Genomic DNA, 23470 nt, shown 5'->3' with positions numbered 1-23470 from the left:
GCAAAAAAAAAACAAAAAAAGAAGCACATCTTTGTGTACACCGGAGCTGAAAGCTGCTGCCTGAGGGCAAGTAGAACTGTTGAATTTTTCAGTGAAATGTTTCTCACTGTGTCAGCATTTCTCATTTCCCTTAGATGAAATGAGTAAATGTAATGTTTTGTATCTTCAACTGTGTAATCCTTATTCAGTAACGGTTACAAAGTGAGTAACAACTAGGAATGACAACTCATGACTACTCACTGATGACTACTCTTTCATTGAATGACTAATTGTTGCAGCTCTGTGCGGCTCTATGAGGGTCCTTTGGTACAGAGTTTAGCTTCCATACAGAGTAGGAGCATCTCTTTTTCACATTTAGACTCTGGAGCAGAAATAGGGAAGTCACATTGCATTGTAATGTAATGGCAATGGCCCGTCTTTGGCCCGTCTTTGGCCCGTCTTTGGCCAAAGTGACTCTTTGCTAATATTTTCAAGGGAAAAGGGATTGCATTATTTGTCTATTGGAAAATATATTGACAAATTGAACTGTCTTGTAAAATCATCTTTGGAAATGTGAAAATGAAACTAAAGTTAATCAAGACGACGGAGTAGATGTTATAATCCTGCGATGTGCATCACAAAAAAAAGCTTCATCTCCTCTCTGGCACCCTGTTGATCTCTGAGGAAGGAAAAGAAACAAAGCAAAACACAGGTGCTTTTCATTGTGTGTGAGGGTATCATGCCCACTCCCACCTTTATACACACACACACACACACACACACACACACACACACACATCCACAAACACAGGAATGTGACATTTAACTAAGAACAGTGGCATTGGGCCCAGTATCACACTGTGCATGTGTGTGTAAAGGTGGGTGGGGGATGGTGCACTGACAAGAAGAAGCTTCTGCATTTTCTGGCCGTTCAGACTAATCCAAACATTCATGTGCGTATGGTGGTATGTCACTCTTCATCAGTATCAAAAAAAAGTCAGTTATTTGCCCCGAAGGTTCCTGTTTATTGCATCTGTTCATCTATTCACATCACATCTATTGTGACAGCCTGTACTTATTATTTGCATATATGTACTATTTATATATTTATTAATTATGTGTTCAGCACATGTTGGTCCATGTATGTACATACTGTATGTGTATATTGGTCGGTACACACCACACCCTGCTACCCAGTTGACTGACAGCTTTTCTAAGTAGGTCATCTATGTAAATGCCAGCCTGTCAGTTTACATCAATGGATGCAAAGCAAAGTCAGCACCCTGCGACCAAAATCGGGCGGACTTCACTCTGTGTAGCCATATTTACACACCACTGACTACATAAATGCATATTGCACTGTCAGTAAACAATATGTTCTCAAGCTTTTGGTCCTTTCATATGAACATTAACATAGAAATCTCTTCATCTGCTATACTGTCATTTTCCCATGTACAGTATGTTTTATGCTTGTAGGCTAATCATTGGGACGAAATTTGCAATAACTTTTGTCTGCTGCTGCTGCTCCACTCATATTAAAGGGTGATTTTGTGCTGTATTTGCTCTTATGGGGTCTTAAAGCTGCTATAGTCAATATTTTTATATCAGCAATGCATCAAATGACTGTGCGTAATGTGAAAGGTATTGCCGGTACTAACAAGCGTGCCGAGAATTATCGCCCACCCCTGCAGTTTGCCTAAGAGCCCTACAGAGAGTTTTTGTGTCTTTTAACTCATTGTTTTGGTTTTACAGCCTGCAGCTTTAATGTTCTGGTTCACTCCCACCACTCTCATTAGTGCTGTTTGCAGCCACAGCAGGCAGCTGTTTTCGGCGAAAAACAAAAGGCTCTTAAAACCCATTGCAGACTACCTGCTCAGCATCAAACACCAGGCAGCCAAAGTTAGTGACAAGCTGGTGAACGTAGTGGAGCATTTAGCAGCCAAAGGGTCAACTAATAGAGGACTGTCAGATGACCTGAAACGTGACTCCAAATGAACGCTAATTATCTCTCTGACACAGTGTCGACAAAATGCTTAGATTACAATCCTCACAAATGCAGGATTTGCTGTATTGGATTGCACCAGCTTACACTTCTTAACTTTGTTCTCTAACACACTTTTCCTTCTCCTCTAGACTCCACAGGGCCAATGAGCACGGCCCACACCCACCCGCCTCCCATGGGTGGCATGGTGGGCCACCCGTCAGTCATCAGCACTTCCAGGCCCCTGCCATCCCCCATGTCTACCTTGGGCTCGCCGATGAATGGACTGGCCTCACCCTACCCCGTCATTACATCATCACTGGGCTCACCTTCTGTGTCGCTGCCGTCCACGCCCAACATGAACTTTGGACCACTCAGCAGTCCCCAGGTGAGAGAGTGTGTGGCTGTTTTGATGGTAGTCAGATTCAGGAGCGATGGACGTTGTCTCAAAAGGCTTCTTTTTCAGAAGGGCTTGAATTTAAATATTTTCCCCTTAATGTAAATATAACCTTTCTACTTTTTTTTTTTTTTTTTAATTTATGTTCAATTCATTAATAATAATAATTTATACACCTGCATTCCAGGTGCAATATTGTTATTCATCCTCTTGGTTTACCCACTTAACTTTGTTTAAAAACAAACAAGGACTTCTATTCATCACTGCTCTTATCAACAGAGGTTTATATTCTTTCAAATGACTTTTTTTGGCAAGGTTCATCTGCTTGAAACTATCATGTTCTTTGGTTGATCATGTGCCTCTCCTTCTTGGAATCCCCGACAGCGGTCAGGAGGTTGAAGGTTAGCCATATCCAATGTGTTTGGCTGGCATACCTTGGCTTTTCCCTCTCTCCCCTACCCTTCTACTGACCTTTAAACATCTCGCCCCAAAAAGGTCATCGCTGGGTTCTGTGTTGCTGCTGTCATGCGAGGGGACTTAAGACGCAGTCCAACTATTAGCCCTTTAATGGATTACTGGGAGAAAGGCAAAAAACAGAAAAAGAGAGCAGCCTTTTTTCCTACTTTCCTGACATTTTTCCTATTTTTCTTCTTAACTTGTCTCTAATTGCGTTAGTCTCCTTTTATAGTTCCATTTTGGTTATTCTAGCAGTCTTTTATAATCCAAACGCGGCTCCCTCCTGTGTGAGGTTGCATCTTTTCAGATTGCACAAATAATAAACAGCAACACCCACAAGACTACTGTTCTGCTACTGCTCTCTGGCACAATTGACAGAAAGTCAGAGAGCTAATGGTGGTATGTTGTTTAAGTGGTCCTCTGAATGAACTACAAACCCCACAAGGCTCAGTGCATCTATAATCGCACACATGCAGAAACAAACGTACACGCACACACACATTGTGCTTCAGAGACTGGATGGAGGCCAGTGCTGCAGGGTGCAGCAGACGATAATATATGTTGCTTCAGTCTCAGTATGGATCCGTGCCTTTAGGGACAGTCAGGGTTAATACGATCGTATGGTGTAACCATCTCTCCACCACTCGCCAGCAGCCAGTGACCAAGCCACCATAAGGTCATTGTGTCACGTAACATCTCATACTGTTTGTATGGGTGAACTGGAGTTCAAGAGCAGTTCGGGGTTGACCACAAGCAAATTCAATATTATTCTTGTACATCTATATTCATGTTTCCTACTATCATCTTGTTCTTTTCAACCTTTTTTTAATCAGTATTTTCTGATCATATAAATGACAGCATATGCATAGTGAATAATAAATTATTTTGTATTTTTATATTTTTCAACTATTTTAGTTGCAACAGAAAACATTAAAACACAGATTTAATATTCAGTTATTTGAATTACATTAATAAATCATGTATTGAAATACCTGTCAGTCAGTTTGCAGTTTAGATGGGGGCAGGGGGATGTATTTTTGTCAGTATTTATGGCTGCAAATAAAGATCATTTTGATTATTAATTAATCAGTCAGTTATTTTCTCGATTAATTGATAAGTCATTTGGTGCTTGAAATGTAAAAAAAATGCCCATAACAATCTCCCAAAGCCCAAACTGACATTACCCTAACTGCTTTTCTAACCAGCAGTCTAAAACCCAAGGTTTGCCTGTTTGGTTAAATATCATGGAAGACTTAGAAAAACAGCAATTATCCACATTTTTGAAGCTGGAACCACCCTAACCAATGACTTAAATGATTAATCATCAATTATTAGAAAAGTTGCAGACTATTTATCCATTGGTTAGTTTACTTATTAATTGACTAATCGTTTAATCTCTATTTGCATTTTTATCACTCATTGTGCCTTTTAAAAGTCAGAATGAATGTGCATGGTTGCCAATTGAAAATAAATCTGTTTTTCTTAGATTTTCACTGGTTCATTTATGAATTTTACCGAAAAGTGGATACACACGTCTGGCCCATTAAAGGCCGAAGTAAACCTTACATGTATGATGCAGTATGTTCTTCATACCATGTGTCGTATCAAGAATTTATGATGCATCAATAATCCATATACAGTGCTTGTAGCCCTTTTTTGCACCAATGTGTTGTCTGTCTGAAACGGCATGTGTGTCTGAACAACTGTTTGAATGCACCGCAAGGCTTCTTTTTTCAAACCATACATGTGTAAAATTAATTATTCGTGAAAACTGCATTGAAGAGCACGTCGAAGAGGAATAGCTGTGCACCGCTGACTCACTGATGAGTGAATACGTAGGGGGCTGAATGCTCATTTAAGTGTGACTGTGCGCCTGTGGGGCATCTACAGTGGAAGAGGGTAGCGGCGAATAGAGAACTAGTGTGCTTGGGGGAAAACTGAAGGACAGAAAAAAGATGTCTTGTGTACTCTCCTCTGCTTTAAGGTCGCACCCGTAGAGTCCTCAGTTCAGTTTGCCATTAGAGTTTATTCAGACGAAAGTGCACTTCGTAAATAAGTGATAGGGAGAGCCTGAGGTGACTGTGAGGAAGCTGTCCTATATGTCATACTGCATCAAAGATATAGAACAGGAGGGCATATGTAGGTCAACCTTGTTGTTTCCAGTTGGATTGCAGATGTTTGCACATAAACAACTAAACAAACAGAAATGTGCAGCACATGCATCCCACCTGGCTCTCGTCAGCAGGAGAGGATCAAAGGGCATAGAGATGATAAGAGAAAGAGAGATATGTAAAATTTGAAGGAAGCCGGACTTGTTGCCTGGCCTCATTGAAGAGGGTTCATTACCTCTACTGAGAGGACACTGAGAGCCTCACTTATTTTAACCTTGGTGGGTTGTTCACACCTCGTTGTATAATGGGGCTCCTTGAGGTCACACAAGGCCTCATACTGTAGTAAGAGTCCTCAGTCTCATTAAGTAAGGTGTGAAGTTTTGTCAAGCCACCTGGGAATCTTTCAATTCTCCAAAATTAAAAATTGGCCGGATAAAATTATGCAGAGATTAGAAGCATCAACATCTGAACACTACTTAAACATTACCTTCATTCCCAGAAATTCGAAGACCCTACACAGGAGCCCCCTCTGCTGTTTGTGTTCGAGAACTGCACTTTCTGCACACGTGACTCCTAAGCCTCTCCCTGTCAACAAACAAATAAAAAAAATAAAAAAAAACCTGTATGACAAGCCTCTGACAGAAGACTTAGCTCCTCCCATTGCCAGAGCACGTGATCGCACCCTGAGACACTTTCACAATAAAGCGTGTGGGTGGAGAGAAAGTAATAATATGGGTGAGCGGAAAACAAACTGAGAAAATAGAGGAAGAGAGAGTGTCATGAGACTGCCTAACACTTTTAACTCTTATTTCCCCTCTGCTTCCTCTTCTGCTCCGTTTTGTTCAGTTCTGGCCACCTAAGCTTCAACTCTCTTTGTTCTCTCTTCTGTCTTCCTGTCATCCTCAGATGAACTCTATGAACAGTGTCAGCAGCTCGGAGGACATCAAGCCTCCGCCAGGCCTACAGAACCTGGGAAACATCAACTACCAGTGTACGAGCCCCGGGGGAATGTCAAAGCACATCTGCGCCATTTGCGGGGACCGCTCCTCAGGTAATGTTAGAGGGTTAGGATGGAGGATGGAGAAATGTACACTGCCACTCCCCACTAACATTCCCACAGAGATGACAAGAAGAAAGAAAGAAAGACAACAAAGACAGATGTTTTCAAGATGACATGTAAGGGATTTTGTCAGATTTAACAATCTATTTTTTTTCCTGTTGCAAAGATCTTTATTGTGCTGTTGTTGCTGTATTTACAAAATGGGATTTTCACTGTCTAGTAAATGGCAAACATGCTTCCAATCCTGACTCCAAACATGTGTCCAAAAAGAGGTTTACAGTCCACACCATGAACCTTATGTACTGTGCGGTTTAGTGCTGGCTCAAAGCAGGAGTGATGTTGTGGGTTTTGTTTCCACAGGAAAGCACTACGGTGTGTACAGCTGTGAGGGATGCAAAGGCTTCTTCAAGAGGACCGTCCGAAAAGATCTCACATACACATGTCGAGACAACAAGGAGTGCCTGATTGACAAGCGCCAGCGAAACCGCTGCCAATACTGTCGCTACCAGAAGTGCCTGGCCATGGGCATGAAGAGAGAAGGTGTGTGTGTGTGTGTGTGTGCATGTGGGAGATGAATAGGGATAGTTTTGGGTGTGAGACACAGGCCTGTGTTCTTTAATCTTTTCAAACCCAGAGTCATCACTTCAAATTCATGTAGTGCAAACATGAATTGTTCAACCCTGCAGAAATATATTTTTAGTTCTAATCAAGATCCATGTCAGGCTGATATGCATGGAAATGTCAATAACATGACTCAAAGCACATCTTAATTATACTCTATATTTGTATGGATATATTGGTGCATTCATGAAAATGTGTGTGTATTTGCGTAGCGGTGCAGGAAGAGAGGCAGCGTGGGAAGGAGCGAGGGGAGAATGAGGTGGAATCTACCAGCAGTTTCAACGAGGATATGCCTGTGGACAAGATCCTGGATGCTGAGCTCGCTGTGGAACCCAAAACAGAGACGTACAGTGACGGCAGCCCCGGAAACTCTGTAAGAATCACAGGCACTGAGCTGGATGGGGCCAAACCCATGAGCTCTTACTGTTTTTACCATGAGGCCAAGGTGGTACCTGACAGATGCCACTGGATGATGTTGGTCCTGATCTGTGGTGGTCAAAAAACATATGTACTCCTAGCAAAGCAAAGTAGATATTTGCAATCCTGAAGCTGAAGTGATGGAATATGTTCAGTTCAAGTGTAAATAAATTCAAGAAAGAATCTTATAAACACTGATACAGCAGATCCACGATTCAAATGATCTGATTAGTAAGGAAATCTAAGGTAATTAACACAAGATGAGCAGTTTATGGTGGTGAATCCAGGCTCTACTATAACTCCATTATTCGGACAGGCCACTGTCAGTGCTGCTGACAGCTGTTTTATTCTGAGAAGTCAGCAAATCAACAGTGAAGTAGACACTGACCTGTACAATCTCATGCAGCCCTGCAACAAATCCTACCACCAAACTCTCATAATGTTGAACTGCAGTGACACTTTACCAGTGGTAACTCAACTCTGCGATCATTCTGGAGACTGTCTTCTTAAACTTTCACAAGTCTTGAGAGGAATCTGTTGGTTTAGAAAGCACCCGAAAATAGATGCAAAGCAGCTGCACCTGCTCTAACTGCTGTTAGATAAATTTAGAAGGAGCTCACCAGCACAGTTATTGACTGTATTGTTTTGGCATTTTTACCCTTGTTCCTCTCCAGACCAACGACCCAGTCACCAATATCTGCCAAGCAGCAGACAAACAGCTCTTCACACTGGTGGAGTGGGCCAAAAGGATCCCGCACTTCTCTGAACTCCCGCTCGATGATCAGGTCATCCTACTACGAGCAGGTAGGCACACATGCAAACCCATGCATTCAGCAAGCATGTGTGTACAAACTTAAAAACTTAAAAATGCATGTAATGTTACACAAAGGTACCACTAATAACAGTAATCAAGTCTTTCTACAAACCAGTAGTTATTCATCTCTGGGCAGATAGTCTATTTAAGTCATCCACATTTGCTGAGCACATTTTTGCCATCTAGTTTAATGGAGCAGTGAAACCAAATATAACTGGACTATTTGCCAAGTCCCAGCAGTGCAGTTTGTAGCTGTACCAGGGCTGACCTCTGCTGGTGAGAGATTTCACACACAGGCCTGAATGAGGAAGTCAAGAAGTCTCACAGAAAGACCCAATAGGAATTATTTTATCTTTAAGAAAAACATGGGAAGGCAGACAGTTCACAGAAATCTTCTGAAATGATGTCACAAAGCATTTACAGAAACTTTAGAAGTACCGTGAGGTAGGGATGGACAGAAAGATGGAGAGGTCACAGTTGTTGTCTTTTTGTACCTAGGCTGGAACGAGTTGCTTATTGCCTCATTCTCGCATCGCTCAGTCACGGTAAAAGACGGCATCCTGTTGGCGACAGGCCTCCACGTCCACAGAAGCAGCGCCCATAGTGCTGGAGTGGGCTCCATCTTTGATAGGTAGGTAGCACATAAGGTGGTGGTCGGCTTGACAAAAAGGCTTTTTAGGTTAAACATCTAAAAAGCTTTGTGTTGCTGGTAGTGCAGACCCCTATTAGTAAGAAGGAAGTGCAACTGAAATGCACTTCCGCAAGAGTTGATGAACTAAATGTTGTCCTGTCAAACCACTCTGGATGTTTTTATAGTCACTTTGTGGTCTTAGGTTGGAAATATCTCACCAGTGTTTTACGCCACTGTTACCTTCATTCACAAAGTTTTGTAGTGTCACGTGAGTGAAGCTGAATGCTTACTCCTGGAAAAATGCTAAATGCTGAGATGAGGGCTAAGTGTATATCTATATTTGGTGATCGACTGATTTACAGTCCATGTTGTGACTCTCTTATGTTATTCTCTTCATCTCCTGCAGAGTCCTGACAGAGCTGGTATCTAAAATGAAAGATATGCAGATGGATAAAACAGAGCTTGGCTGCCTGCGTGCCATCGTCCTGTTCAACCCAGGTCAGTTACATCATAGTCTCGAAAGCAACATATGCAGTTATTCACAATGCAATGATGCAGCAGATTGGTTTTACATATAGGTCAAACATAATGTCGGGCATCATAATATGGTTTTATGACTTCACTGTGCACCCATGTATTTTTATAAAGGATAAACACAGTGGCCTTGTGACACCATGGCTTTAATTTCTGTTTTGGCCTCAAATCGGTTTAAAAGCAGGTGGATGTTTTGTGGATCAGAAGGGATTTTATGTGGTTGTGTGTGACTGTGAATTTGTGTTTGTTTCAGACGCAAAAGGTCTTTCAAACCCACCAGAGGTTGAGGGGCTAAGGGAAAAAGTCTACGCTTCGTTGGAGTCGTATACAAAACAGAAATACCCAGACCAGCCTGGCAGGTAGGAAATGCATTACATTAGAGGATCAATCAATATTAAACACCATTGTTTTAATTGCTGCTTTGGATTGTACAGAGCAGTGAAGATTGTAGATTACATTACTGCACAGCTCTTCCAAAACTAAAACACTTTGACTCGACTCCTTCATTATGTTTAAAAGGATAAAGGTTGGTGGTGTTCTTCCTTACATGGTGGTGATGATGGTTTCAATTGATTATTTTGATTTTACTGTTGGGAGCTCAATAAGAGCAACAGGTGCTGGGAAATAAAAGCCCACACCACCAATTAAATTAAGATGAAGGTTAGGCTTTGAATGATAAACATAATAATGACAGTAATTATTTTTTAGCAAATTTGGAAATTAATTTAAAATTGAACTTGCAATTATGATTGCTAAAGCTGAAGCCTCAGAATATACCTCACTATTTTCCTCTTTCCCAGGTTTGCCAAACTGCTGCTCCGCCTGCCTGCCCTGCGCTCCATCGGCCTCAAGTGCCTGGAGCATCTGTTCTTCTTCAAGCTGATTGGGGACACACCTATTGACACCTTCCTGATGGAGATGCTGGAGGCTCCGCATCAGATCACATGACACCAGTCCCCTCTCCTTCCCCCTGTATATACTCCCACATTGTCAGCGATATGAAGATGGAATTAAAAAAAAGACTGATTTAAATTGTAAAACAGCATATTTTGTACCAAGCAAAACATTGTAATTAAAATTTTAAAAAAGTATTTTGAGGGTGTGGGGAGGATGAGACGGAGGATTGAGTACACTGTCATAATGAATTCTAATGCAACTGTTAACAGATTTCTTTTGTAAATAGATAATTTCAGGTGTCCATTTTAAAAACAACCCGATGCAAATTTGAAAAAGAATAATATTTTATTCAAAGAGGACTTGAATAAAAACAGAAACCATCCCTGCATTTCTTAAAACACATTTGAGAATTCTTACAGAATAAAGTTATTTAAAAATTTATCAAAAATGTGTGTTTGTATTGTCATATTTTGACATCATGTATAATAAATTGTTAAACTGCACAGCAGCATCAATATTAAAAAATGTAGGTTGTTACCATTTTGATGTCCTAAGATTCCCCAAAAGTAAAAATGACTATTCCTCTGTCTTTCTTATATTTCCATGCTCTAGCCACCAGATGGCACCCATTGAGTGTAAACATAATGACACGCACAGACGTCAAGACACACACATTCTTGTCTTATGTGTCTTATGTGAAGACACTCATTGACATAATTCATTATCTAGCCCCTTACCCTAACCCAAAATCAGAGGTAAATATGGCAGTAAATTATAGAAAGGCTGAAGTTAAAAGTATAATCAAATGAGAAATGGTAAAGAAATGGCAATAAAAATGGAACAGGGAAACTAAAGATTAGGTATTACTACAGTATCCAAAGCAAAGTTGGAGAAATGAGAGAAAGTAGCAGAACTAAACGGATTTGGGCATTCTAGTCTTAACAGTACACTTAAGAAAACTGGTAAACATGCAACTGGTGTATATGAGTATTATAATGTACAGGAAACATTAAAACGTAATTATTTATTGTCCTCAGGAAAGACAGGTTCTCAAATACATATTGGAAAAAGATCATATCAAACTTGAACTAAAATAATTGTTCCAACTGAATTCGGGAATGTGAGGTAGAAAACCATAGTTACATTTTTTTTAAAAGACTGGACGAAAGAATAGGCTATATTATATTTGATAAGAGTCATTCCGGTCTAAACCAGAAGGTGGCAGTAATGCACCTAAAAGCTGTTTGCCAACCACCTTACATTAATATCAGTAGAAGAAGATGATTTTTTTTTGTTGTTGTTTTGATGCCATGCCGAAAAGTCACTATGTTCTCAATTGCCTGGAGAAATCTACTTTGTATACTCTGCCAATGCAAGAACAGAACCACAAAGAACTCACTGGCAGGAATTTATTTTTTATCAGGTTCACTTTACTGTTCCAAACATTTTACTTTGAGCCCACCACTGCAAGGACTGCTTCAAAAATCGTGCATAGTTTGATACTGGATTTACGCGATGGTTATTTGTAAAGGACAGGGCAGTTTAAACTTTATGTTGCCCAATGGGAGACTCAGGCCCACAAACTGTAAGTATGCATTATTATTTGTAAATTTTGTGATGTTCAAAAGGGTCGCAGGTGACCTGATTGTGTGCAAAGCAGCGTAGCAACATACACATTTGTGAATATTGACATGCTATACCTCGTTAGCTTGGATAAATTATCCACAATTGAACCATTCTGTTAATTTGTCAGTAACTACAAGCACAAAAGTACAATTAATTCAGATTTACCAGCAATGTAAACCAGACTGCAAAGCATGATGAGTCCCTACCTTTGAAAACTTCACTTGGTAAGTTTGATTGGTGCTCAATTTCTTTCTCTCTTTTTAGCATTTATCCTTATCCCTATATGTGAGACTGCATATCAATTATCAGAGGCAGAGACTCGTCTTCAGTTGAGCTGGCTTTATAGCCTAAAATGTCACAGCAACATTACATACTGACCAACTTGGGGCACAACGTCTTCTGACTAGTCAATATATACACACTGCACACAACTCTACCTAATCCTGCTATAGAATGCTGCAGGGATGATGTGTTTTTTTATCTAACTATCTATCTATCTATCCCTTAAAAGTATTGTAATTTTGATGGCGAAGGCAGGAGTTCACTTGTCAAACCACTTGGTTTATTCAAACTTCACAAAGGTACAGCTCGGCATACTCGGCTCTCTGCAACCTATAACAGAGCTCATCAGCAACCTACTCTAAACATAGGTCAAACCAAACTTCAACAAGTGCAGTGGGCCAGCCTTCACCTCCAGTGCTCCGCCACTCACCAAAACATATAGGCTAATGACTTTTACCAAATCAGAGGGGAGACTATAGTATGACTACTCAGAACCCTAACTACAGGCCTACACTATGGAAGTATATGACCCTTTAACCTGCACTTCACTTCCTGAACACTATTATTATTTTCTAATGGGAAGAAAAAATCCTTTCATGTGCGTCTGTGGTAACTCTGGAATTCAGCATGGGGGGGAGAGAGAGTGAGAGAGAGAGAGAGAGAGACAGAGACAGACAGAGAGAGAGCGAGAGTGACAAAGGGAGGGGGGAGAGAGAGAGGTAACCTGCACCTGCACATGGAGGAAGTCTCTCTCTGTCTCTCTCTCTCTCTCACTCTCTCTCTCTCAATCTCTCTCTGTCCTTCCCGTTCATTCCTAATAGGATAATTGATAGATAGCCTAAATAGTCAATAACTCTGGACTCAGCGAGGTCGGCGGAAGCTCTGAGGAGAAACTTTGATGCGCTGCTCTCTGAGTCTCAGAGCAGCAAGTTGCAGCAGGAGTTTGAGCGCCGGAGATGTTCCGAGAGGAACTGGGAGTCTAAAACCTAAAACACTTTGCTACCGTCAGGAAACTCGCATTTAACAGGTAGGTTTTTTTTTTTAACTTGGTTTTTAATTTCATTTTTGAATAAGCCTATTTATTTTGCCTTTGATTAACTTTGGTCAAAATCACTATGTTTCTTTAGAGCACTGCAGTGGTGGATCTAGGAGGGTAAAAAAATGATGACTTAATTATATTAATCATCATTAATTAGTAAGACTTAGATTCAGAATACATTTTTTAAACTTTGTATTTCACTGAGATTATTTTTCGCATTATTAAATGCACATGGTCACCAATAGAACGTCATCATTGGTTTAAATAACGGTCAAAACGATTAAAATAATTAACGTTTCACAATGTAATACTAACTTTTTAATTAAACAACTAGCAATTTAGCTGGGTTTTTTTCTAACATTTAAAAGAGGCAAAGTCGCGTTTTGATGAGCCTTCATTAAACTTCTCTCAGCCTTCAGTTTGCCACAGCCCAAATTAGCAAGCACTGTATTTCATCCGCATCCTGCTGATTGGAAAAGTGTTGTAATGAGAGGATTTCCCATCACTGCAGATATGGATCAGAGGGCAGTGTGCGCCGGATGCCACCGGCTGATCACAGACAGATTCCTGCTCAGAGTCACTGACGGCCTCTGGCATGAGGGCTGTGTGCGGTGCGCAGCGTGCGGGGACGCGCTCAAGAACTCCTGCTTTCTGCGGGACCGCAAACTTTACTGCAAGCGGGACTATGCTGAGTGAGTGCTCACTTCCAACTCTGAATTATTGTTTGGTGTCTGTTGATGTGACAGCTGAAATCATAAAACACTTAGGCACACGCATACTACTTTTCAGCTCTGGCACGAGGCTGCCATGCACGTGAAGGTAAAGAGATTTTCCAGGTTGATTTTACACTGTAATGTTAGTTTTTCTGCACCAAGAAATACAAGTGAATTTAGGTTAGAAATTTGCAAAGAAATAGTTTTTTATGGGCCACCACCAAAGTCATGTGACCATGTCAGTTTCTCTCTGGTAAAGTCATTGAATGAAAACATTTTAATTCAATGAATTTTAGCTTGGTGAAGAGTAACGTAAATGTTCGTTACAGTTGGGTTAGGGTTAGGTTGAAAATACTGCTAAAATATATGCAATATGCTAAAATATTGCTAAAATCTTAGCTGCATCCCATTTAATTTCTAAATACAATTGTTTTTGTTTAGTTTTTTACAGTAGCCTATAATTAAAACTTTTTTCTCATCCTGTTTCAAGCTTTGGCTCATATGTTGCAAATATAGGCTACTATCAGGACTTGGTGCCATTAGATGTTTTCTCTATTACATGGACTATAATGTTGTATGGTTCATGTTATAGGAAAAACATCTAATGGCTCTTGTGATGTACTTTTCATTTTGCTCATATTATTTCATTTTGTTTTTTATTATTTGTTGTATTTTATTTTTTGGCCTCCTGTCCAAAAATGATTCTGTGATTCTGTGATATTAAGGCAATTTTCACAACAGAACCCTTGTCCATGTCTGACCTTGACTAAGAATGTGTGTGTTTGTGTGTGTGTGTGACAGAGAGAGAGAGAGAGAGAGAGAGAGAGAGAGAGTGAGAGATGAATGATTTCTCTTTATAGTAACTTTATACGTGTATATTCCTACATAGTGTTGCATACTGTACACATGGGTAGATTTTGTAGTTCATGCCAAATTAATTGTGTTACATACTGTATGTGTGTTTGTGTAGCTGTGTATGTGTGTGTTTATGGTGTAAGCTGACTTCCAGGGAAGTTGGCACAGTGCGCTAAGAACAAGGTGACTGTAGGAGGAAAGGGTGGCAAGGGAGCTGGAATGTGAGAACACTATTGCATACTGTACATCCATAGACACAGACACACATACACACACACACACACCAAACAACACGGTCACACCTTCACACACACAAACACCACACACACATAGAGCACACAACTAGGGGTAGAGCTCAACTGACACATTGTCAAAATGTGTTAAAATTTCGAGACCCACTGGCGTGGCAACTGCAAGCTGGGGACAACATATGGTCTCGTCGACGAGGTAGTCCCCCCCCGCCCCTCCCCAAAACTCCTAGCATCACCCATTGCCTGACTCCCTCATTGGTGTTCATCACCTCATCCCTTCATTCTTCTTCCAAAACATGCTCTCACCCAAACAAGAGCCAAGACAAAAACTGTACAACCTAAAAGGCAGCAGCTCACATTATCTCTGAACAATTTAGTGATGGTGGTTTTGCCAAGGAGACAGGGAAACATGAAATGTTACAGTACGCTCACTGGCTCAAAAATGCGCCCCCACCGTCAAGTTCCTAGCCAATTAAAATTACGCTGCAGTGGTGTTGGAGGCCCGTGTGCTTTTGCAAATACTGTATTTGTTAGCAGAACAGTTAAAATTGTCAGTTTTTAATGATGACTAAGCCCCTATGTAAACATTTTAACTGGCATCTCAATGGATAAATGGAAATCAGAGAGGATTCTTATAAGACCACATTATTCGCAACGCTTATAGCATGATCAGATAATAGCACCTGGCTAAAGCACTGAGAGAAAAGCAGGACTGAGAGGTAATTAGGAGAGTAGAGCCATATGTCAGAAGGTCTGGTGCATCCCTACAAGAGAGACGGCGAGGATGGTGTGAACTTATTTTGGGGGACAGTGCGCTCCATGAGCCCTGGCGTTATGTGCCGTGGCATCTGGAAAGCTCTGCTCACAGCAGCCCCTGTGTCGAGCAATGGGACGACGCCCAACCGACCGTGAGATATCTGACCTGACCAATTAGCAGGAGGCCGGGTGCCAAAGCTCCGCCTCTGAGGTCTCACGTCTCCATCACCCCCCACCCCTCACCCTCCCTGTCTGGGGGTTATGGCACCCTACAGCACATGAGCACCACTTCTGTCCACTATTAGAGTTTTTTTTTTTTTTTTAAACTCTCACAGTGTTTTTTCTCACCTTTTATAAACTATGTTCTGCTCATCCCAAAAGTGATGATTATTCCATACTGTGACAACATTTGTCTCTTAACACCAAGTTGTGTCTTCTCCCCAAAATTTGCCTTGTTTGTTCCTGTGCTTATGTGGTAAATCAGCGCCAGACAGGCCATCAGGCTTGGCCTCTTCATGGAAGCAAAAGACAATAATTCCAGTATTTTCTTCACTCAAAATGTATTAGTGCAAGAGTCCAAGAGGCTATAATTAGTACCAGAATGTTGAATTATTGTTGTATATTTGTAATTAATATGTCATGATTAATGTGTACTTTTCTGCCAGAACATGCAGAGGGTTTTAAAAAAAAGAAAAGAAGATGGACATGGCAGGAAGGAAACTAACTTACACCAAATCAATCAAATTCAGTTTTGATCAACTATAGTTAAAAACATCAAATAAACAATCAAGATCAACGCCAACAATTATGAAAAAAACATGGGCTCCAAAAAAGGAAACATAAATAATTAAATTGCAGTAAGGAAAATGAAAAAAACTAAAACCATGTGTGACAGGTATTCACACTGGGATCTTGAAGCAATCTGTAGTTTTGGTCTTATGTAGTGTGTAGTCTTTAATGGATGCATGTGCTATTTGTGTAGCGTTTTTCTTCTTCAGGTCACTTAGGAGTAGTTTGAATACATATATATATATATATATATATATAAATTACTGAACCAGTACAACTTCACATACTTAATAACTTAATAGAACTATAAGGAAAATGTGATTTGGAGGATCAATAATTGTGTAAATGATTTTCTTGATCACAATGTCCTGTGGCAGAAGTTTTTTTAATTTATAATTTTACTTCCTGACATTTATAGAATCTCATTATATCACATAATAATAATAATAATAATCTCATTCAAATGTGATAATATTCATGGGATTCGGATAACCACTGGAGCTTTACTAAATTTAGTGACTCATTAATGACGAGTTGATCTGTTTAAATGATTGGATGAATTTATTTTCTATTGGCCATTCTCAGTAAGTTAATACATTTGTCTTTTAATATTTCTTTAATGATTCCAAATGTAATATAATGGCATTTGTATGCAATTAAATTCTGGCAGTATTTTTTCCCCGATATGATTGTATTGTACGTGCAATTTATGTAGTTTGTTAGTTAGTCTGACCTGTAGCAGCCCACACGACACACAATACATACTGTACATGAGACAGTACTGTAATTTAATGAAGCAATATGCAAATTCCTGTCTGACAATGTGATGTTTAGGTTGGTTAGATTGTCAGTAGATTTAGATTGGCTAAACGGTTCAGTGGACAGGTGCGCTGGACAGCAGTTTGGTCGTCAGATCAGCGGTGTGACTGGCGGTGCACTTGACCCGCAGATCTGTATCTGATACACAGCTTCTTTTGGTGAGTGTGTTCAGCAAAGGATCCAGGTTAACCCGATCCAGAAACTGGATCTGTGTTCTCTGCTTGTCCAGCAGACCAGCAGTCTATTTGCCTGACTGCCAAAGGTCAGTGCTGAAGTCAAGGCAGGAACAATGAGAGAGGAGCGCTTTGAGTTGATGTGTATGTTGTGTGTTGTGTGTGTGTGTGTGTGTGTGTGTGTGTGTGTGTGTGTGTGTGTGTGTGTATTTCTGCTAAACACTCATCTTATTATGCAGTGCATCTACCTTGAGAGTGACTTACCCGGGCTGTGTCAGTGTGGAGGAGCACAGGATTTTGCTGACTTATTTCTCTGTAATGATCTTGTCACTAATTGCCGTGTCTAAATCCAGCGTGACTGAGTGTTCCCGCTCTGCTGGCAGGGCCTCTGGGCCAATCATGTCAGCGGAAACTCTGAAATATTAAACACCTTGAGCTGCTCCATAAGTATTGGAGGTACTCTTACCTTTGCATTAACAACGCTTAAGAGTACGAGGGATAATAAGGCAAACTGGAGGAAAGGCGCATAATGGAAAAGCGATTCTCGAAACACGAATGATCTCACAACATTAATGCCCGTAGCTTCTTCTTCACTGACATCCAGCATTAGCATCATGTTGAGAAATTAAATCAAGTACTTTGCTGTATCATAGAAACCCAGAGACATTCTGGGTGTTTCCTCTGCCACACTTCCTTTGAAAATATTTCATTGCATCTTCTGTTGCCACAGGAATCCACATACCACAGACGGTATGTTGGCCATATTAGAGTGCATACCATTGAGGCCGTGGGGCAGACGGCTCGGATGGGTCAAGCAGCCCGACTGACCCTCCTGAGCTTCTGGGAATGGGCTTTACCGTTTCCCTAGCGACCCCACAGCAACAGTAGGAGGTCCCAGCAATGTTTGGCTTCAGGATGTTGCAGCTCCACAGCTTTTGACAGGGATGTCTCAACCTGGGTGTTTGCTTTATGTTTAGTCTGAGTCTTTGTTTTCTTGCTAAATTACCGTTTTAGATAAAAGAAGGTCAAAAGCAATATTTGTTTTATTTGAAAGTTTTTTTTTTTTGTTTTTTTTTTAACTTTTTGTGGTGTCTGGTTTTGCACCACCGACACAGCAACTTTTCACTGAAAATGGCTGTGGTTCATCACATCTGAAGTGGACAACATAGGTGGCCAATATTAGAGAAATCCTAATAGGCCAATATTACTCCATTACTTAGGGATTTGCATGGATCCGTATTACAAAAAACTTCACATGAAGGTTTTATTTCTTTTTATCTTTCACTCATCTCTTCTGCTTCAAGTTTTTTTTTTTTACAATACACAGTAGCAAGAAAAAAACTTGAATTACTGATATATAGTATTTTTTATGTGAAAACAAAAACATGGAGAAAAAAAAGCTGTCAGTTTCTCATGCCTCTGTGCTGACTGGTCCGGTGACCCAGTCAGGTCTGGAGACAAATGCCAGCTCCAGAATGATGACGCATCATCCTGCGTGACAGACCCAAAATGCCGCGGTGCCAGCCAGCGGACAATGGTCCTGCTGCTTGGGGGCTGGCTCTGTCTTTGTCCCGCTCTGGTTAAGCAGACTTAGGGATAATTCCGCGGATAATTCCTGGGACCGGCGGCTCAGCCTCTCCCACCGGGAGATCTGATTCCCCCCCTCTGCCTGGAGCCATGGCCTGCCGAGAGCTTTTCTCCTGCCTCTCCAGGAGCACAGCCTCGGACATGGCAGCCGGAGCCACGGCAACAGTCTCTGAGGCTAAGCTCACTAGTCCTGGTTGCCAGGCGCTAAGATGCACACCCGCCATGCTAAGGGTATGTGTCTGAGTGTCCAGGGCAGGGGGAGGAGGGGGGAGAGGGGAGAAGTCAGGCTGGCAGTTGTTTTGAGTGACAGCTCGACTCAGCAACATTCCCCAAGTCAACCAAGCATGTTTTTTTCTCATGGTGTCCCTTCTTACTGAGGTGTGAAGGGTCCTCAAGTGTCTCAGCTTTACTCCAGCCCTAGTCAGCTAAACAAAAGCATCACTCTCTGTTATTTACTGAGCTCTCACAGTTTCTCTCCATTTCCTCCAATGGTTCCACCCCCACCTTCTCCTCCGTCTCTCCAGTCTGTTTGCGGTGCGTTGTGGGGGCTGCGCTGAGGCCGTCTCTCCTGCAGAGCTGGTGATGCGCGCAGGGGCCGCTGTGTTCCACCTGCGCTGCTTCACCTGCAGCGTTTGTTCCTGCCGCCTGCAGACTGGAGACCGCTGCGTCCTCAGGGAGGGACAGCTACTGTGTGCCAGAGAGGACTACCACCAGTGTCTGGCCAGCCCGACCTCCTCTGACACAGGTACAGGCTTTGTGTGCGTACAGTATGTGTGTGTGTACATGTACACTGCAAATCAGTGTGTCAGAACAGACTCAGTGCCAATGCAACACTGGGGAGAAAACCACGCAAGACACTGGTTCTTTTTGAACCTGTCTTTGTGTTTTTACATTACTGTTGGGTTATTTATCTAAATTACAATGTGTGGGGCAGTGAACAGTTTTAATATGATGTCACCATATGTTACTAATATGTGTATCGTGCATATGCACATTGTTTTCTACAAATAAAACAGTTAATTGACGGTTTAAAGGTAACAATTGAGGTTGTAGTATTTAGTACACTGGGTCAGAATAACCATATTTTAACTTGAGTAAATAGCCCAACAGAAATATATATATATAAAGAAATTAGTCACATATTGAATGTGTGTTACACAGTGTCAAACGGGGTCAAAGTTTAATCCAAGTGTGTATTATTCCTGTAACTTAGAAAGATAATAGGAAGAGATAGAACTCCTTTGCTTTTAATATGTATGACTGTAACTAATACTATAGGGTTTTTTTTCTATCTACCAATTAAGAATGCAAGTTATTAAGGGACATTCTAGGTTATTGAAAGGTATTCTGGGAAATGTAGGAAACCTCAAACTGAAGCAGTGATCAGGCAAATTGAGGGAAAGTAGTTAAACTGAAAAAAGTCATAATCACTCAATAACTACGTGCAAATAATGTAGTGATCATCTTATATTAATGGCATCAGTTTTCCATTAAATCTGCCTCTCAATAATTGTAATTTTTTTATGTGAGTGACTTGTAGGTAAACAAACATTTCGATCATGTCCATCCACTAGGTAAAAGTGATGATGAGGAAGAAGAGGAGGAGGAATCTGGGAAAATCACCGGTAGACGAGTTCGATCAGAAGACCTGGAAAGCAAACGTCCTAAAAGACCTCGCACTATTTTGACCACTCAACAAAGACGGACCTTTAAAGCCTCCTTTGAGGTTTCATCCAAGCCTTGCCGAAAGGTAAAGTGTTTATCCTGTGTCTGCCCAGTATGTCTGGATCTACTGTGGATACTAAGAGAATCTTGTCATTTTAATGAGCGTACAACGTATACGAATCTTAGGACTTAGCATGGAATAGTATGGAAACTGGAAGTGTCCATTTTTTAAAGTAAATGTGTAAATCATAGTATATTTATCTTTTTAAATGAGGTCCACAAATTGTACGAGCAACTACAGCAGTGGAGAGAATGTGGACAGAAAAACATTATATCATGTCTCAATGCGAAGATATTAGGTTATTAAGTTAGCCATGAAGTCTGACACAATTTCATCTACTGTATATATTACCACTGTACTGCTATTGGACATATTGTATGGGTAAATATGCCACATAAAAGTAGAGATATTTAGAAGTGTTATTTTCTCAAACAATAAATTTCAAAATATGTTTTATTCCTTCCTCCTCATTTGAGGTGGACTACTGTAGTGATACTGATGTTTTTAACCTTCAACTGACCTCCTCTCTCTTTTTATTTTCCTGTTTTTTTTTTTTCATCCTCCCTTTCTTTCTTTCTCCTTCCCCCTGAATCTTAATCCAAGGTAAGGGAGACCTTGGCAGCAGAGACCGGCCTGAGCGTCCGGGTAGTGCAGGTCTGGTTCCAGAACCAAAGAGCCAAAGTAATACAAAGTACACACACACACACACACACAAACGCACGCACGCACGCACACACACACAGTCATATGCGCTACTAATAAAAGGACTCTTTCTGCACTGTATTTGTATGCCAGAGTGGAAATCAGCCTGGTTATCTCTTCATACAGGAAACTGATGACATCTCACTGCGAGATCGCTGTAGATTAAACCCCATATTTCCTCACAAAGTGGGCTCATGTGTGGTTTCCCTCCTCCACTGAAAGATGTCCTTTACCTCGCTGTTAATACTTTGCAATTGTGTGAACACACTCGTATGCCTGGGTGGCAGAGGGACTGTGTGTGAGTGAGAGGGAATTTTACAATAGACCCGTGTGCACAGTTAGCTGTAATGTCTGGTGATGCTTGTTTTTAGATGAAGAAGCTGGCCAGGAGACAGCAGCAGCAACAGGAGCAGCAGCAGACTCAGGAACACCGTGAGCACCCGTCACATCATACAGGTATTATACTGCTGAAAATGTATGTTAAGAAAAAGTTACACTCGATGTCCCCCTTCCTGCTCGGTGATTGGGAATTGATTTTAAAAGTGAATTAAAAATCTACATATGCAGTAAAAATCGATTCAAGATGTTAAGCAATATTTTGTAGAAGAGCAAGGATGTCATTCAATGTAACAAATCAATATTACAAAGGCAGGAGATTCTGATGTGATTCCGATCAGCTTTAAAAAAAAAAAAAAAAAATGTCTGACACAAGTCCGTGAAAGTCGCGAAAGTTCATCATCAACAGAGCTCTAAATAGTTACGGCAAAAGCTCACCTAAAGTCATTAACAGACAACAGTGAACCGTGTTTGTGTCTCGTGTCCCACAGCGCCCTCCTGTGGTGGTTTGACCTCTGAGATGGAGCGCCTGGGGTCCTCTTATTCTCACATTCAGCAGCAGCAGCAGCAGATGGGGCTCACCACACTGGAGCAGCAGGACTATGACATGGACCCCTTCAGACAGGGTCTGACCCCGCCTCAGATGCCAGGGGATCACATGCACCCCTATGGTAAAGACCTGAGTGCTGCTGTCATACCACGACGCAGAGTTACATGTTCACAGTATTGCTCTAAACCTCAGTGATTAGTGAGATAAGAGAAACCAAGTAAAAAGACATGACCTTATGGCATTACATTTGGCATTATGAAATCTGAACTTAAATCATGAGATTTGAATTTGTTTTTTAAATATGGGTTCCAGTCAGCTTCAAGCATTGTAGCTGTGGTGTTTCCTGTGGTGGTGCTGCTCTTTGTTCTCATGCTGCAGAATAACTTAAATATCAAGAACTATTTCCTTTTCAGGCCGGCTGAAATGTTTAAATATAAATCATTATAGCTTTTAGGGCAATATTTTCTCAGATGTTTACAAATGTATTTAAAATGTAGCTAATATTGCTCAGAGTGAGATCAGCAAACATTCCTAAAAATGTTTTCCAACTTTAAAATGTGTTAAATTTTGTGGAGTAGCAGATGTTTCGGGTTGCATGACCTTGTCAGGCAATTTTCAACAGACTTTCCAACTGTTCAAAATCATTTTTAAAGGTAGCCAAGGTTAATTCTTTCAAACTCCCCTCAGATCCAGAGAAAAAAACGATTGAATGATCGGATTATACACGAGGTATTGATAAAGCAGTGATGTTGTCTCTTTTATAGGCTTTAAGGGCCTGTACGGTGACGTGGACAGAGACCCTCTTTGTCATGTGGCTGACAGCAACTGCCTCGCCCTGGGTGACTCCTCTCTACTTACTCCTATTGACCGCCTCTACTCCATGCAGGACTCTTACTTCACCTCCTGAGAGTGAAGATTGGACTCAGTAAGGAATGGTCCGTCTCCTTCACCCTGCGTCGCTCTCTGGTCTCATCATTTATTTCTGTGGACAATGCGCAAGGTAGTTGAGGAAGTGGCTGGGGACGTGGGTACACTGTGACACCATGCAATATACTCTAAATCAGTGGTTATCAGGCTATTAGAGGGTGGATATATCATGTGCACCTCCATTTAAACATAATTACACTACTGCCTCTTATGCTTTACAATCCCACTGTTCAACACAGGCTCTTTAAAGTCTCCTGTGTATGCATGACACTGTCGGACCTCTCTCACTATGTTTGAATGTTAGATTATGAGATTATAACTGCATCTACTAATGTAAATAGCCGTTTGGGTGTGTATTTGTATTTATTCTCACAATGTGTGTATGCTGTTCATCTTGAATGAACCAACAATGATCAATAAATAACGTTACGATACAGTGAA

At 41.0% G+C, this 23470-nt stretch overlaps 2 protein-coding genes across 3 annotated transcripts in view; both read left to right on the top strand.

Annotated features, from left to right (window-relative positions):
- The window catches only part of rxrgb (retinoid X receptor, gamma b), a 23640-nt gene extending 13202 nt beyond the window's left edge, over window positions 1-10438 (top strand). For both annotated transcript variants that reach the window (XM_023408003.2, XM_023408004.2), the window contains exons 2-10: window positions 2113-2348; window positions 5831-5975; window positions 6345-6524; window positions 6818-6978; window positions 7697-7826; window positions 8335-8467; window positions 8874-8965; window positions 9255-9360; window positions 9802-10438. In XM_023408003.2, the coding sequence (XP_023263771.1) occupies window positions 2113-2348; window positions 5831-5975; window positions 6345-6524; window positions 6818-6978; window positions 7697-7826; window positions 8335-8467; window positions 8874-8965; window positions 9255-9360; window positions 9802-9949 (1331 nt within the window). In that variant the 3' untranslated portion in view covers window positions 9950-10438. The remainder of the gene's footprint in view (window positions 1-2112; window positions 2349-5830; window positions 5976-6344; window positions 6525-6817; window positions 6979-7696; window positions 7827-8334; window positions 8468-8873; window positions 8966-9254; window positions 9361-9801) is intronic.
- Window positions 10439-11203: 765 nt separating this feature from the next.
- On the top strand, window positions 11204-23470 carry lmx1a (LIM homeobox transcription factor 1, alpha). The gene is made up of 7 exons (XM_087174432.1): window positions 11204-13537; window positions 19313-19533; window positions 20363-20538; window positions 21118-21195; window positions 21588-21672; window positions 22044-22223; window positions 22867-23470. Exons 1-7 carry the CDS (start codon window positions 13332-13334, stop codon window positions 23007-23009), a joined length of 1089 nt encoding a protein of 362 aa, XP_087030558.1. The 5' UTR covers window positions 11204-13331; the 3' UTR covers window positions 23010-23470.

This window comes from Seriola lalandi, unplaced genomic scaffold, assembly GCF_002814215.2.
Source record: "Seriola lalandi dorsalis isolate HSWRI2012SDOR001 ecotype SW California unplaced genomic scaffold, Sedor1 jcf7180002054353, whole genome shotgun sequence".
Taxonomy (NCBI): Eukaryota; Metazoa; Chordata; class Actinopteri; order Carangiformes; family Carangidae; genus Seriola; species Seriola lalandi.
Note: the sequence above shows the minus strand (reverse complement) of the source record. Positions and strands in the feature narration are given on the sequence as shown.